The 13,062-nt window shown below is 39.6% G+C and overlaps 1 protein-coding gene across 1 annotated transcript in view; it reads right to left on the bottom strand.

Annotated features, from left to right (window-relative positions):
* Positions 1–13,062, bottom strand: part of LOC125282684 (aldehyde dehydrogenase 1A1-like) — a 63,907-nt gene that overhangs the window by 15,399 nt on the left and 35,446 nt on the right. The window contains exons 7-10 of the mRNA XM_048218287.2: positions 12,638–12,751; positions 8,321–8,423; positions 6,369–6,553; positions 1,285–1,449 (exon numbers count right to left, since the gene is read on the bottom strand). Of these exons, the coding sequence (XP_048074244.2) occupies positions 1,285–1,449; positions 6,369–6,553; positions 8,321–8,423; positions 12,638–12,751 (567 nt within the window). The remainder of the gene's footprint in view (positions 1–1,284; positions 1,450–6,368; positions 6,554–8,320; positions 8,424–12,637; positions 12,752–13,062) is intronic.

Here is a 13,062-nt window from a genome sequence, read left to right on the forward strand (position 1 = left end):
AATATTCGTCTACTCTGGAAACCAGTTTGCCGGTTTCTTTTAAAAAAATGCATCTACATATGACCCAGCAATTTTACTCTTGGGCATTTATCCCAGAGAAATGAAGACTTATGTTCATATAAAAACCTGTACCCAATGTTTAGAGCAGCATTATTCCTAGTAGCCCCAAACTGGAAACAATCATAGGTTCTTCAGTAGGGGAATGGTTAATGGTAGTACACCATACTACGGAGAACTGCTGTGCAATAAGAAGAAACAACTATCCTGACATGCAACAACCTAGACCAATCTGTAGAAAATGAAGCTGAGTGAAAAAAAAAAAAAATCCAATCCCAAAGGGTTGCACGGAGAATGAATCCACTTATATAAAATTCTTAAGACGACCAAATTATAGAAATGGAAAACTGATTGGTGGTTAAGGGAAAGCCTGGGGTTAAGGATAGGGGGTTATAGGAGGATCATGGATTTGGCTATTAAAGAAACATGAGGGATTCATGTGGTGATGAAATGTTCTGTGTTTGTTTCAATGTCAACATACTTGCTGTGATACTATGCTATAGTTTTTCGAGATGTTACCAACTGAAGGAAACTGGGTAAAAGCAATGGGATCTGTCTGCATTATTTCTCATAACAACAGTTGCATCTACAACTTATCATAAAATAAGTTTATTTTTTTAAAAAATCTTGTGTATCATGTAATCATTTTCCAATTATCTTCGAATATATGATTTCCAGAGGAGAAAAAGCAACAATGAAATGAGGTTTTCTTTTCCATTACTTTAAAGCTGTGGAAGAAGCACCTACAAATTGTTAAGCGTCCCGATCTGTCTTTGGCTGGAAATTCTTATCTGGCCTCAGGATTTCCTTACTATTTTTAATCTTGATTACAATAAACGGCTTTTTGTTTTTTGTTTTTTGTTTTTTTTTGTAATGATATGAAAGGAACAGACATGAAAAGAAACATTTACCAAGAAAGATGTTAAAAGAACTGACAGTTTTATTTTTTTAAGATTCATTTATTTATTTTAGAGATAGAGAGCTGTGCATGAGCTTGGGGGGGGGGAGAACAGAGGGGGAGGGAGTGGGACAAGCAGACTCCACACTGACTGTGGAGCTGGTTGTAGGGTTTGATCCCATGAACCTGAGCTGAAACCAAGTGTGGGACACTCAACCAACTGAGCCACCAAGGCTCCCCAAGGACTGAGATTTTTAAAGGGACACTTTGTACGCACACAAAGAGAAAATATGACAACAAAGGGAATGGAGCAGAATGCAAGTATTTACCTCTTCTTTGGCAATGCGCATGTCGTCTGTAACATTAGAGAAGACCGTGGGCTGGATGAAGTAGCCTTTATTCCCCCACGGACCTCCGCCACACTCCACTTTGGCCCCTTCTTTCTTCCCACTCTCAATGAGGTCAAGTATTTTTTCATACTGTTCCTTATCAATCTGTTGGGAAAATATCACACAGAAATGAAAAGAAACAAATAAATTAAGTAAATAAGTTTATAAAGGTAATGTATTGCCCAGCCTGTTAATGAGGGTTTCAAAATGCTAGAATATTGTTATTAAGTGACATCTTCCATCAAAACAGCTGACGGAGGCTCAGATTCATTCTGTGTTTATTCTCCTGACTTTTCTAGAAAGAACACTTAAAGATAAATATTTGTATTCAGCATTTGTTTTACAGCTACATAAGCAACGCATATCAGCGCTGCAAACAAGTGTAAACATTTTCACACACTGTCATCTATTTACACTGGGAAAAATGCCTGGTAAGAGTCAAACACACTTACTTGAAAACTATAGTCCTAGCTGAAATAAAGAGGAAAACGAGAAGAGAACTTTGAAACTGGGTTTAATTTAATATGGCAGTTGGAAAGCAGATGCTTTATGGCTTTGAAGACTCCTAGACCTCTGTTTGCTTCTCCTCATTCCTGACAACCTCCTCTGGCCGGATCCAAGCTGACCACGGCCTGGGCATCCTCCCCGTGAGGATCCCCATGGGGCAGTCTCCACTGGTCCAATCCCAATCTCTAGCCTGTCCCGATTATTAGCATCTGCTCCATTACAGAGGCCACATCTAAATACGTGACAAGAATTACAGAGCCGTAATGGTTGGATAAGCAATATTTTTATATGAAAAAAAAAAAAAAACACAAGCTTAAGTCTGGAGTTCTGGCTGGGATACCCGAGCACACATCTTATGTCCATGCACTGGAATTGGGGCTACGTATTGTCTCAGTTCCTATTTTGGGGAGACTGAGGACTTGAGCGATCCTTGGACTCCGAGTCACCGAGAAGACTGCTCTGTCTCAGGTGCAGCCAGGGTTAAATTTTAAAGGAAAAAGACTGAAGATCCAGGAGTCCAGGTGGAGGGCCTTTTGCCAATTCAACTACTCTCTTCTCACTACTTGAAGAGCATTGCTCTTTATCTTCTCCTTTGACTCTGCAATCTCCCCCATCTTTCAAATCCCAGAAAAAGGTTTCAAACTAACTGCTCACAGTCCAGTTCCCATATCCAATGAGATTAAGTGCTACTTGAAACCAGAAACTATTTTATAAATTTGGCACAATATTTGGTACAATGTTGCTCAGTCCTCCTAGTGCACGATAGTTAATTTAATGTTTCAAAAAGAAAATGTTGATCCATTTCCAGCAGATCAAGGGAGTTGTAATGTTGGCTTAATAACTGTTGGTTTGGGGGCACCTGGGTGGCACAGCGGTTAAGCGTCTGCCTTCAGCTCAGGGCGTGATCCCGGCGTTCTGGGATCGAGCCCCACATCAGGCTCCTCCACTATGAGCCTGCTTCTTTCTCTCCCACTTCCCCTGCTTTTGTTCCCTCTCTCGCTGGCTGTCTCTATCTCTGTCAAATAGATAAATATAATCTTTAAAAAAAAAATAATAACTGTTGGTTTGATATTTAAATTGTTGCATAGTATTTACTACAGCCAGACTAAGGGGTGGTGGTAGTTTTGCCTGGTTAAAATATTTTGGAGTGCCAGCAAATAGCCAAGGATTCTTGTGTCTCCATGCAGTCTCTGTGGCCTATTCCAAATTATTAATCTCACATGGCCTCAAAAAATCATGATTTTGGGGGTTTCATTTTAAGATGTATTCCCTAAGTGTAAACTTTTCCCTGCCTGTGACCAGAGTGGATATCTGAGGACAGTCCTAGTCTTGCCTATGCACTGGGAGGTAAAGGCGGAAAGGATTTGTTTGTTGGAAAACTTAGACGGTCAATAACTTGTAAGAATACAGGAATTCATAGTATAGTGTCTGGCCGCTGACAATGTGCTCCTCTAACCAGCAACTCTAGTGTTACTTGGTGGCAAAATGCATTTCTTAGGCCTCACACTAGATCTACTGTATCAGAATTTGCATTTTTAAGGAGATTCTTAGGTGACTCAAATGCACAGGAAAGATTGAGAACATTGCACCAAAGTTTAGGCCTAGTGATGGAAGTTTTCAGTTATACCTAGGGACATAATGTAGTCTGGCTAATTTTGCTTTATCATAAATACAAATCTTCCTCAGAAGGTTTCAGATTGGCCATATCTGAATTTGCCTTTCCTTTTGGCCCTCAGGAACTTCTCAATAAGGCTAGGATGTAGCAGGGGCTCTTTACTGTGTGATGGGCCATTAGCTCATGGGCCAGTCTATGAAAGTAATAGGGCATGGCACTGTAATAGTCTCAAAGTATACATTTATGTGTTTGTGCAAATTCTTTAATTCCTTAGGGTTGATGGGTTGAGAACGAAGACAGTCTGAGAAATGACACTGAGACATCTTTCAAATTATTTGGGACCCATAGATCAACAAAAGCAATGAGAGCAGATATATGAAGTTATTGATCGGTGATAGTAATTGTCACCATAGGTATAAATGGAAGCATGTCATTTTCATTTACTCAACAGACATTTGAGCATGTACTGTGAACGAGGCACTCAGACGCTTTATATAGATTATTGCATTTCACTGCCCAGTCACCCTGCAAGATTGGTGGTACTGCTTCCATTTTACAGATGAGAAAACAGAGCCTCAGGAAGGTTAATTTTAAATCCAACCTCTATTTCGAAAATCCACCTCTCTGCAGTAGGACAAGTTGCAACTTCTGGTGATAATATTATAACGCTTGATGTGGGTATCATTACTTCCAAGTGAAAATACCAATTTTTCCAGGTTTTTAAGAATGCATATTTTGGTCTATGAAATCAAATTGTAAAATCACTTTACCAATGAAGAAACGTATATATATATATATATATATATACACATATTTATATACATATAAAAATGTCTTTACATATATATAGCTATAAAACATGTATTTACATATATTAAAACAGGTATCATATATTTATACACATATAAAAATACGCTTAGTGCATAAGTGTCTCTTTCCGTAAGCTCTTTCTTATAACAACAGGTATTTTTAAGGGTACGGAAGCCCCAAGAGCTTCTCAAATACCTACTTTGCACTTACTCAGCACAACCTGTGATGAAAATCTACTCATTTATACAGATTCAAGTCTTATATTAAGCAGTTAGATCACTATTTACTTAAGAAGTCTCTGAATAGGAATTTTGTTAAAGTCTATTTTTACTCCTTTCACTTAGGAATCATGAGGAATTCTAGATCAATTTTTGAGCCTCTGGTTGAATTGTAGGTCCTCTAGCGGAGAAAGTGCTGCCAACAATGTTTAGTATTAAGTATCTTAGATATTCTCTTCCTTTCACTTCCCCTTTATTCCCCTCCCTGATCCTGTTCAGATCTGTGTCTCTCTCTCTCTCTCTCTCCCTCTCTCTCTCTCTATATATATATATAAATCAAGTGGGAAAAATGCTTTACTTTTACATAGACAGGCAGTTGTTTAGAGAACGAAATAATCACAACTGAAATCTTAGGATCTCATCCTTTCTTAGAATTGGAGACCACGTCAAAATCAAATTTATTATATGTCTTGGCATCCATTTGAAAAGCTACCCAATATAAGCAAAATTAGCAACTACTTCTCCATACTAACTCAAGGATAAAAACAAAATATAATGTGATTAAGATAAAACAACGTATTACCTCATTTTCCAACTGAGTTATTTTAGGGCTTTTAGGTTTTAATATTTGGCATTGCCTAAATCCTAAGGTTTTCCCACTTGGCTATCTTGGCACGAGCAGAAAAACCCAAGACAGCCTTTTAACTCTTCCAGACTGTAAACTCTGTGAGGTCAGGTCCATATCCACCTTGTTCTTTTGGGCATTGCCAGGTACTCATCCCAGGGTTTAGCTGATGGTAGCATTCAATAAATTTTGGCTAATAAAATTTATTTTTGGCTTAGTGACTGTGTTAAGAACAGTGTTTGCTTCAAATCAATAGCACGGAACAGTGTATAATTTTTAGTGTGAAAGAATAACGTCTCTGAGCTTAATGTCTACACTCTAGAGAACAATTTCTCAACAGCGGCCTGATTGGCATTTTGTGGCAGATAACTCTCAGCTCTCCTGTGCACTGTAAGATTTAATAGCATCTCTGGCCTCCACCCTCCATTAGATGCCGGTAGAACCACCCCCTCTCAACCACCCCAGTTGAGACAACTAAAAATGTCAAATATTTCCATGGCGGGGGCAAAACTGTTCCCAGTTGAGAACCACTGCTCTAGATCAAGGTCCCAGAGGTCTGGAGTCAATTCAGAATGAAAGATCCAGGCGTTTGCACAACAGACAATGAACAGGTTACTGCGCAAGGAAGAGGCAAAGGAAGACCCTCTTGTTGATAATGGTTTGAAGAACACATTAGAAAATGGGAACCTTATGGAACAACTGGCCTTTTCCATGGAAAATGAGACATTTGCCACAAAGCCAGGAACTCAGGACCTTCCAGGACACTCAGGTCACCAAAGGCCCATCAGAGTAACTGAAGACCGGAGTGAATTGAGAGGTATGCTAGCTGCCCACATCTGTGGGATGGAAGCTGAGACAAAGGACTGACCCTGAGGGAGAAAGAAATGCCAGGATTCTATAAGAACTTCCAAGTGGACAGAGACTGCATACAGGAATCAAGAGGTGTGCAGAATGAGGGAAACAAGAAATTTACATTTGCTGTTCTCCTCACATCTTTAATTGCCAACATGCTTCTTAAACTGTTTCAAGACATGAAGACGAGGCCACACAACCTCAGGGTGCTTTCTTCAACATGGGGAGTGAGAGTCATCGCTTTTCTTCTTTTTTTTTTGAAACACCAGACTGACACAGTATTGCCACCTAGGAAGATCTGTGGTAAGGAAATAATCTTATTCAATAAAAAGTAAACCTAAAGAGGACATTTTGTTCTTGTCCCCTGTGAATGCTATTCCTTCTTGTGTATACTCACCTGAGGGCCTTGTGTGACTCCTGGGGTCAGAGGATTTCCAAGAACATACTTTTTAGCCCGTTCAACACTCCTTCGAACAAACTCATCGTAAATCGATTCTTCCACAAAAAGCCTGGATGCGGCTATACAACACTGGCCTTGGTGGTAGAATAACCCATGGTGTGCAAATTCGAGGGCATTGTCCACTGCAAAGAAGATACTCACGTTGAAGAAGAGATATTTTCTAAAGATGATGTAATTGTATACATCTCTCTAAGAGGCAATAAGATGCTACAGAAAAATGACGAGTTGCACAGTCAGATGTAGATTCAATACACCCCACCTCTTATCAGCCAGGTAACAAATGAACCTTTCTAATCATTTATTTGACATATAAATGATAACCACAAATATAAAATCTCAGAAAAAATTAATATAGACACTACTAAGAATATAGAAAGTGTCATAAGATCTTTTCCCACTGCAAATGATTTTTTTTACATTTATTTATTTATTTTAGAGGGAGAGAGGGAAAGAGAGCCAGCACATGCATGTGGGGGAGGGGCAGAGGGAGAGAATCTCAAGCAGGCTATCCTCTGAGCATGGAGCCTGACCTGGGGCTTGATAGCAGGACCCTGAGATCATGCCCTGAGGCGAAACCGAGAGTGGACGCTTAACTGACTGCACCACGCAGGCAACCCTGCACACGATTTTTGTAAACATCTCCGTTTATAATTAGTTAGATTACTGAATACCTCAGACCTCAGATTTTAACTAAATGACAAAGAAAACATGAACTATCTATTGCATTAAATAATTTAAAAATATTTTTAGACACCCTGATCAATAGGAAAAGTGATACTTCTGAAAACAATTAATATTCAAAATCATACACCCACCTTGACTGCCCTGTTCCGGGAAAAGCATTTTCCAACATTATTTAAAATATGCCATATTATTTCATATATGCCTGTAAACTCTTCTTATCTATGTATTTGAGATGGTAGAATGGGCTTGAAAGGGAGAAATAGGTTGTCATCGCTAAATCCTAAACTACCTGAAGAAAGTTTTCTCTGCATTTTAATTTTCTAAATGGTGAAGATTTAACTCAACATCATAGCAATCGAGTATTGGGATATTTAACCTTGTGAACTAACCACACGTACTTATGTTGTAGTGGAAACAGTTTCTAGACAGGTTTGGTAAAAATCAGGACTCTTATCATATTTGTAGACTATAGAAGGCAGTGTGCTCTGAAAAGCTTCAGCTAAGATCACACTCAACCATTTCTGCTTATTGCCTCATACTGCAGCTGTCAAAGAAAGAGCCAGATGAATGCTTGTCAATCCATTTCTGCTGATGGATTCCCATTTAGAATGTAATTGTGGGATTCTACCAGCTAATGTAATCAGAATGAACTAGGGATATTGTATAGTGGAGTCACATCATATTATAGATGGAACATATGTAAATTCAACCACATTTGCCAGGAAAAAAAGGAGAGAGAGAAATTCCTTAAATGCTAAGTGTCATTCTCTTCTGACCATTTCATTCAATGTGTGTGTGACCCAAAGCGAAGGGAAATGACAAATGTGAAATATGCCATCTCTCTAGCTGGTGCCAGTCCAACATAACTGGGGATACGTCACCATGCCTAACCCAATGCTAATATTTACAGGCATGGAACTAAAAAAAAAAAAGACCATGGCTCCTAAGTGCAAGACAGTCACCTAGAGTTCAGCTGCGAAAATGGCAATCTATTCCACACCAGGAAGAAGGAGTGTCTGGGTTAGACTCACCTAGGTGTGACACGTTAGGACAGTTTGAGAGATCTTCAAGAGTAATTCTAGGTTCTGGTTAATGCCTTACATTTTGATGTTAGAAGCCAACCCTTTTATAAACTTCAAGGTCACCGTCCGGCCTTGCCAGACACCAAGATGAGGGGTGAAAAGTTAAGAGTGGCTTTCACTCACGGTCGGCGTCAGCAAACACGATGCAGGGGCTCTTTCCACCAAGCTCCAGGGTCACTCTCTTCAGATTACTTTTCCCGGCAGCTTCTTTGATCATCTGGCCAACCTGGAATGGAGCATTACCAAGGAGAAGGTTTAATCTGCTTTCTGGAAGGCAGGTTTATTTAGCATTTTAAATGTATGTGAGGTTTGTGCCACAGTTAAGTTTCATTATGGAGAAACATTAAATGGCTTTTCTCAAGATTTGGCACCCTCAGATGTCAAAGGCTCCTCCATCCGAGCATAAACGTGATGAATCAGGAAAACACTTATGAGAACAGATACATAGAAGATGACAACTGATCTTGACGGACATAACTGAACAGGAGGTATTTTTCATTTTAATCAGAACCATACCTTTCAAAAAAAAAAAAAACAACTTCATCTTTCTATGGATGAACTGGACATATCTCGATCCAACCATCACTTATCTACTTGACTTTTCATCCCTCTACTGAAATCCAGAGAACTCTCCCCAAACTGGCATATTTACTATCCCCTAAACCTCATCTCTGTTTCTCATTATATGTCCACCCTAACCTGGGCTGCCCCCAATCCCACCCTTCCTTGAGGTCCAGCTGATACCTGAACTCTTCTATGAAGCTTGCTCTGTTGACTCTAGGCAGACGCAACCTCTTCTTCCTCTTATGACCCCCGCATAGAACCCTCATGAGGACTGTTCCAGGGTCTCCCTCAGATTGCATTACTTGTAAACACATCGATTTCCCAAAGAGAGATCACGCCCGTGGTGTCGGCGATAAAGTCCTATCATTGCATATTTCTCAGCATTCTGTGTCACAGCGCAGGCTTGTTTAACTATGGGTGATTGCCAGGTCTCTCTCTTCCCCCCCACCTCCCTCCTTCCATTCTTCCTTTCCTCTCTCCCTCCACACCAAAGTGGAGCTAGAAAAAAGAAACTGGATCTGTGCTCTGTGCTGCTGCTTCAGTTGGCTGGAATCCTACTGTTCTGGTTTCTTCTTTAATGCTAGTTGCCCCTCTTCAGAGAAAGCCATTGTTTTCATTTTTTCCTTTGTGGATCACGTCCCATCAAGATTATTTTCTGTAGTTGTTTTATTTTTCCATCTCTAAAACCTGGTCTGCTTTGTAACTATTTCCTCTTTAGTATTTTTATTGAAGTCCTAATGTACTAAATGATCTTGGTTTTCTTTTTGAAAGATGATTCATTTTATCTTGCTTCTGGGTTTCTTCCCCCCTATTTGACACATCAGATTTTAATGAAAGTTTCTATCCCAACTGAACAAAAGATAAGGAGATGCTTGCTGAGCCCATGTTTAATTTTATGTGGTTACTGAAATGACGGCTACCGTGCGTTAGAGCAGAGCAATAATTAATCTGCCAATGTTTTTACCTTATTTAAAGATGTCATGCACTAAATCAAATCCCTTAATATAGGTTAATAAAAAGAAACTGAAGGTAGACTTGCTGCGGGGAAATGCTGTCTGAAATTTTTCTTGTACCATTTTCCTTCACATAGTAAATTTTCGTTTAAGAAGATCAAAAATTTTTTATTTCCTACATAATATTCTTTTCTTTTCCTCCTTTGAATTCTCTATATTCTTTCTGCATTTTTTTTTAACTTAGGAATATTTACTGGAGAAACTTTATTAAAGTAGTTAATTTTTGTCTCGGGGAAGGGAATAAGATCGGAGATATCTTTTCTAAAAGCTACAGATGTCAAAAGAACTAGAATGAAGAGTGGCCAGAAGTACTAAGGGGGACAGTTACACTTTTGCTTAGTATAAGTTTTGATGGCAAATAAAAGGTTTGTTTGAGTTTTCCCAAATGTCTAGTTAAAGCCAAAACAAGGAAACATCAATTTTTGTCCCTTGATTTTGTTCCCTTACTTGGAAAAAATTTTTCTTAAAGAGGTCTGCAATGAAGAAAAATAAGAACCTTCGAGACTATGGTAAGCAATATATTCCACGATGTTGTGACATTGTCATGTGAGGCAGAACTAGCAAGTGCTCATCGAAATGGTCTAATTTACCACAGCCTGCACGATGTGCACGGGGTTCTGTGCTTTGTTTTGTTTTATTCCATTTTAAATGAATCTAATGGGACATGAAAATTCTTACCTTGCCAGAAGCACTTTTAGAAAGAGAGTCATTGCTCCCATGACCACAAAAGATATAATCCATTGTTTGCCTCTTTCATGGCACTTGGCAAGTTTCCTACTACCTGCCAAGCAACAAACCTGAAGCTAAAAGAGAGCCCAGAAAGACTGATTTTTCTGTGTGGCCTCTAAAATCGTCTTAGATACACTTAATTATTTAATACTTATTAGGAAGTAGTTACTGTGCTGGTTTTTACAGATAACAGTGAATACGATAGTCTCTGAAGATGGTCAGAAAAGGAGAGAGATACATGACAAAGCAATGGGCACGAGCTCTCATACTTAAAGATCATGGACAATGGGGAACACAGATGGGGGGAGTGGCTTAAAATTCAGGATGCCCCTGGGGCTACAGAGAAAGCCATAGAGGCATCTGGTGGTGGAAGCCATATTATAGTAGGTGTGGCCAGGAGTGAGCAAAAGCCTGGAGGAATGAAAAGATACATTTGAATAACCCATAGTGTGCTCAGTATTTTACCACTCATTAGCTCATTCAATTGTATTCTGTCCAATAAAGTACATATTATTATTCTCATTTACAAATGAGAAATACAAATGTAGCAATGATACTTCACATTTGGAAGACACACCGCTTAAAGGGGTAGAGTCAAATTTGAACCCAGATGTTTCCTAGCCTTTTCATCCCAGAATTTTTCCATTTTTAGCAGGTAACGTGCCCCAAAGCCCTGTAGGGGCCCAGGGATGGGACAAGACAAATAGGCAGTGATTCTAGAGATGGGATCAGATGAACTGGAGAATGAATGGCATGAGATCTAGGGCAGGCAATGTGCGTGGAGATCTAGAATGCTAGGCTGAGGAACTTGTACCTTCCTGCCTTTACCTCCTCTGCTATGATTTTCATCTGTGACTTCACCATTTTTTTATAATTTATTGCCACCATCTCATTCCCAGTAGTTCTGTCCATAGAATCCTGAATGCAGGATTTGCCTTCCCCTACCTCAATAAGGGGTTTGTAGAATGTGAACCTTTTCTGTTCTGTGGCTACACAACATAAAAAAGTTTTTTTGTATTTATTTAGTTTTAAAAAGATCAAGAAAAATAAAATTTGATTTTCTACCATTTTAGTTCTCTATGTAAGTGTTTCTTTATATTGGAGTGGCTAATTAGGAATAGGAAATAATCAAATTGGCCTCTCCTTGTTATCTAGAATGTTCTTCTTGCTTCTCAATCTCTGGGGAGTGAAAAACATAACCACTCTTCAAAATTCAGAGCAGGTTGTCCCACCTATGTAGACACTGTCGTTCCTTCCTGTGGATGCCCTTACAGTGGTTTGTTCAGGTCTCAGTATCTTATCACATCCTGTCTTGTAGCCCATGTGTAACCACAGCTTCATAAGAAGGGGCTCTTCTCATTCTTCATCCTTTATACTGTGTACCAGTAAGAGGTTTGCACTGAACATTTCACATTGTCGCATCACCCAACAAGAAGACTCATATTGTTTTTTGCTTGACACAGTATGATTTTACCACTTTCTTTTTGCTTGCAATAGAAAATCATCTCAATAGATGGGAATCCATTCTCCCAAACTCCACTTTCCAGGCAGGTTCCCTCTTTCTCTCCTTCCTGCCTCTTCTTGCAGTGTCCATGGCTGAGACCGTGTTCTTTAACCTTCTGGAAAGTCAAGCTGGAGCCGGAGAGGCATAAAAGTTAGGCTAAGCCAGCAGTAACACTCAGGAAGCTGAGGCCCTGGCTCCCTTTCAGAATGATCAGGACAGACAGAGCCCCAAATAAGGAGCTAAAGGTGGTGCTCTGCTCTTCAATTTCCATAATGTACAGGGTGCAATTACATTCATTCCTACAAATCACTGTGGCCCGATTTAGATTTTCTATCATAAACCATACTCATCACACGACAGGGTCTCATCGGCTGTATTTCTTGTCAGGAAAGTAATGAACACACTGAACACAGTTTCCTGCAGCCCGAGTGCGTGACGGGTACCGGGCTTCATCTAAACCACGGCTGCTTATGTTCTATAAACATGTGCGAAGGCTTGAATAAAGAACAAATCATTAAAAAGAACTTTTGTTTTAGAGAAACGTCGGCCTAAAAACAGTGACACAGAACATGTTTCTGACACCTGGAGATGCAGACATTCTGCACGACCAGCCTGCGTAAGTGCTATTACCTCTGTGGATCCCGTGAAGGCCACTTTGTCTATATCCATGTGGGAAGAAATGGCCGCCCCAGCAGTAGGCCCGTAACCAGGGACAACGTTCACTACTCCGGGAGGGAAACCTGCCTGAGGATAAAAAGTAAAATCGTTACAACAGAACTGAGAATTTAATTCTGTGATAAAAAGAGGAGAGCCTGGGATCAAAGCTGCCTCTCAATGCTAAGCTTATGAGTTTCTCTACCAAGAAAGATTCATTTAAGTGGTATTATTATGATTATTATTTCATTTCTTAGCCCACTTAAAATAACCTGCAGAGTTATATTACTGGGGAAGTGTTTCTCATCAGGGTTAGGGGGGAGTCCATGTTTGACTTTTCTGGATCATTGCCCCAGTGATGGCTGCCTCAAATTCCATAATAGTAACTCAAAAAGATAGTG

Source organism: Ursus arctos, unplaced genomic scaffold, assembly GCF_023065955.2.
Source record: "Ursus arctos isolate Adak ecotype North America unplaced genomic scaffold, UrsArc2.0 scaffold_33, whole genome shotgun sequence".
In the NCBI taxonomy this organism is placed as follows: Eukaryota; Metazoa; Chordata; class Mammalia; order Carnivora; family Ursidae; genus Ursus; species Ursus arctos.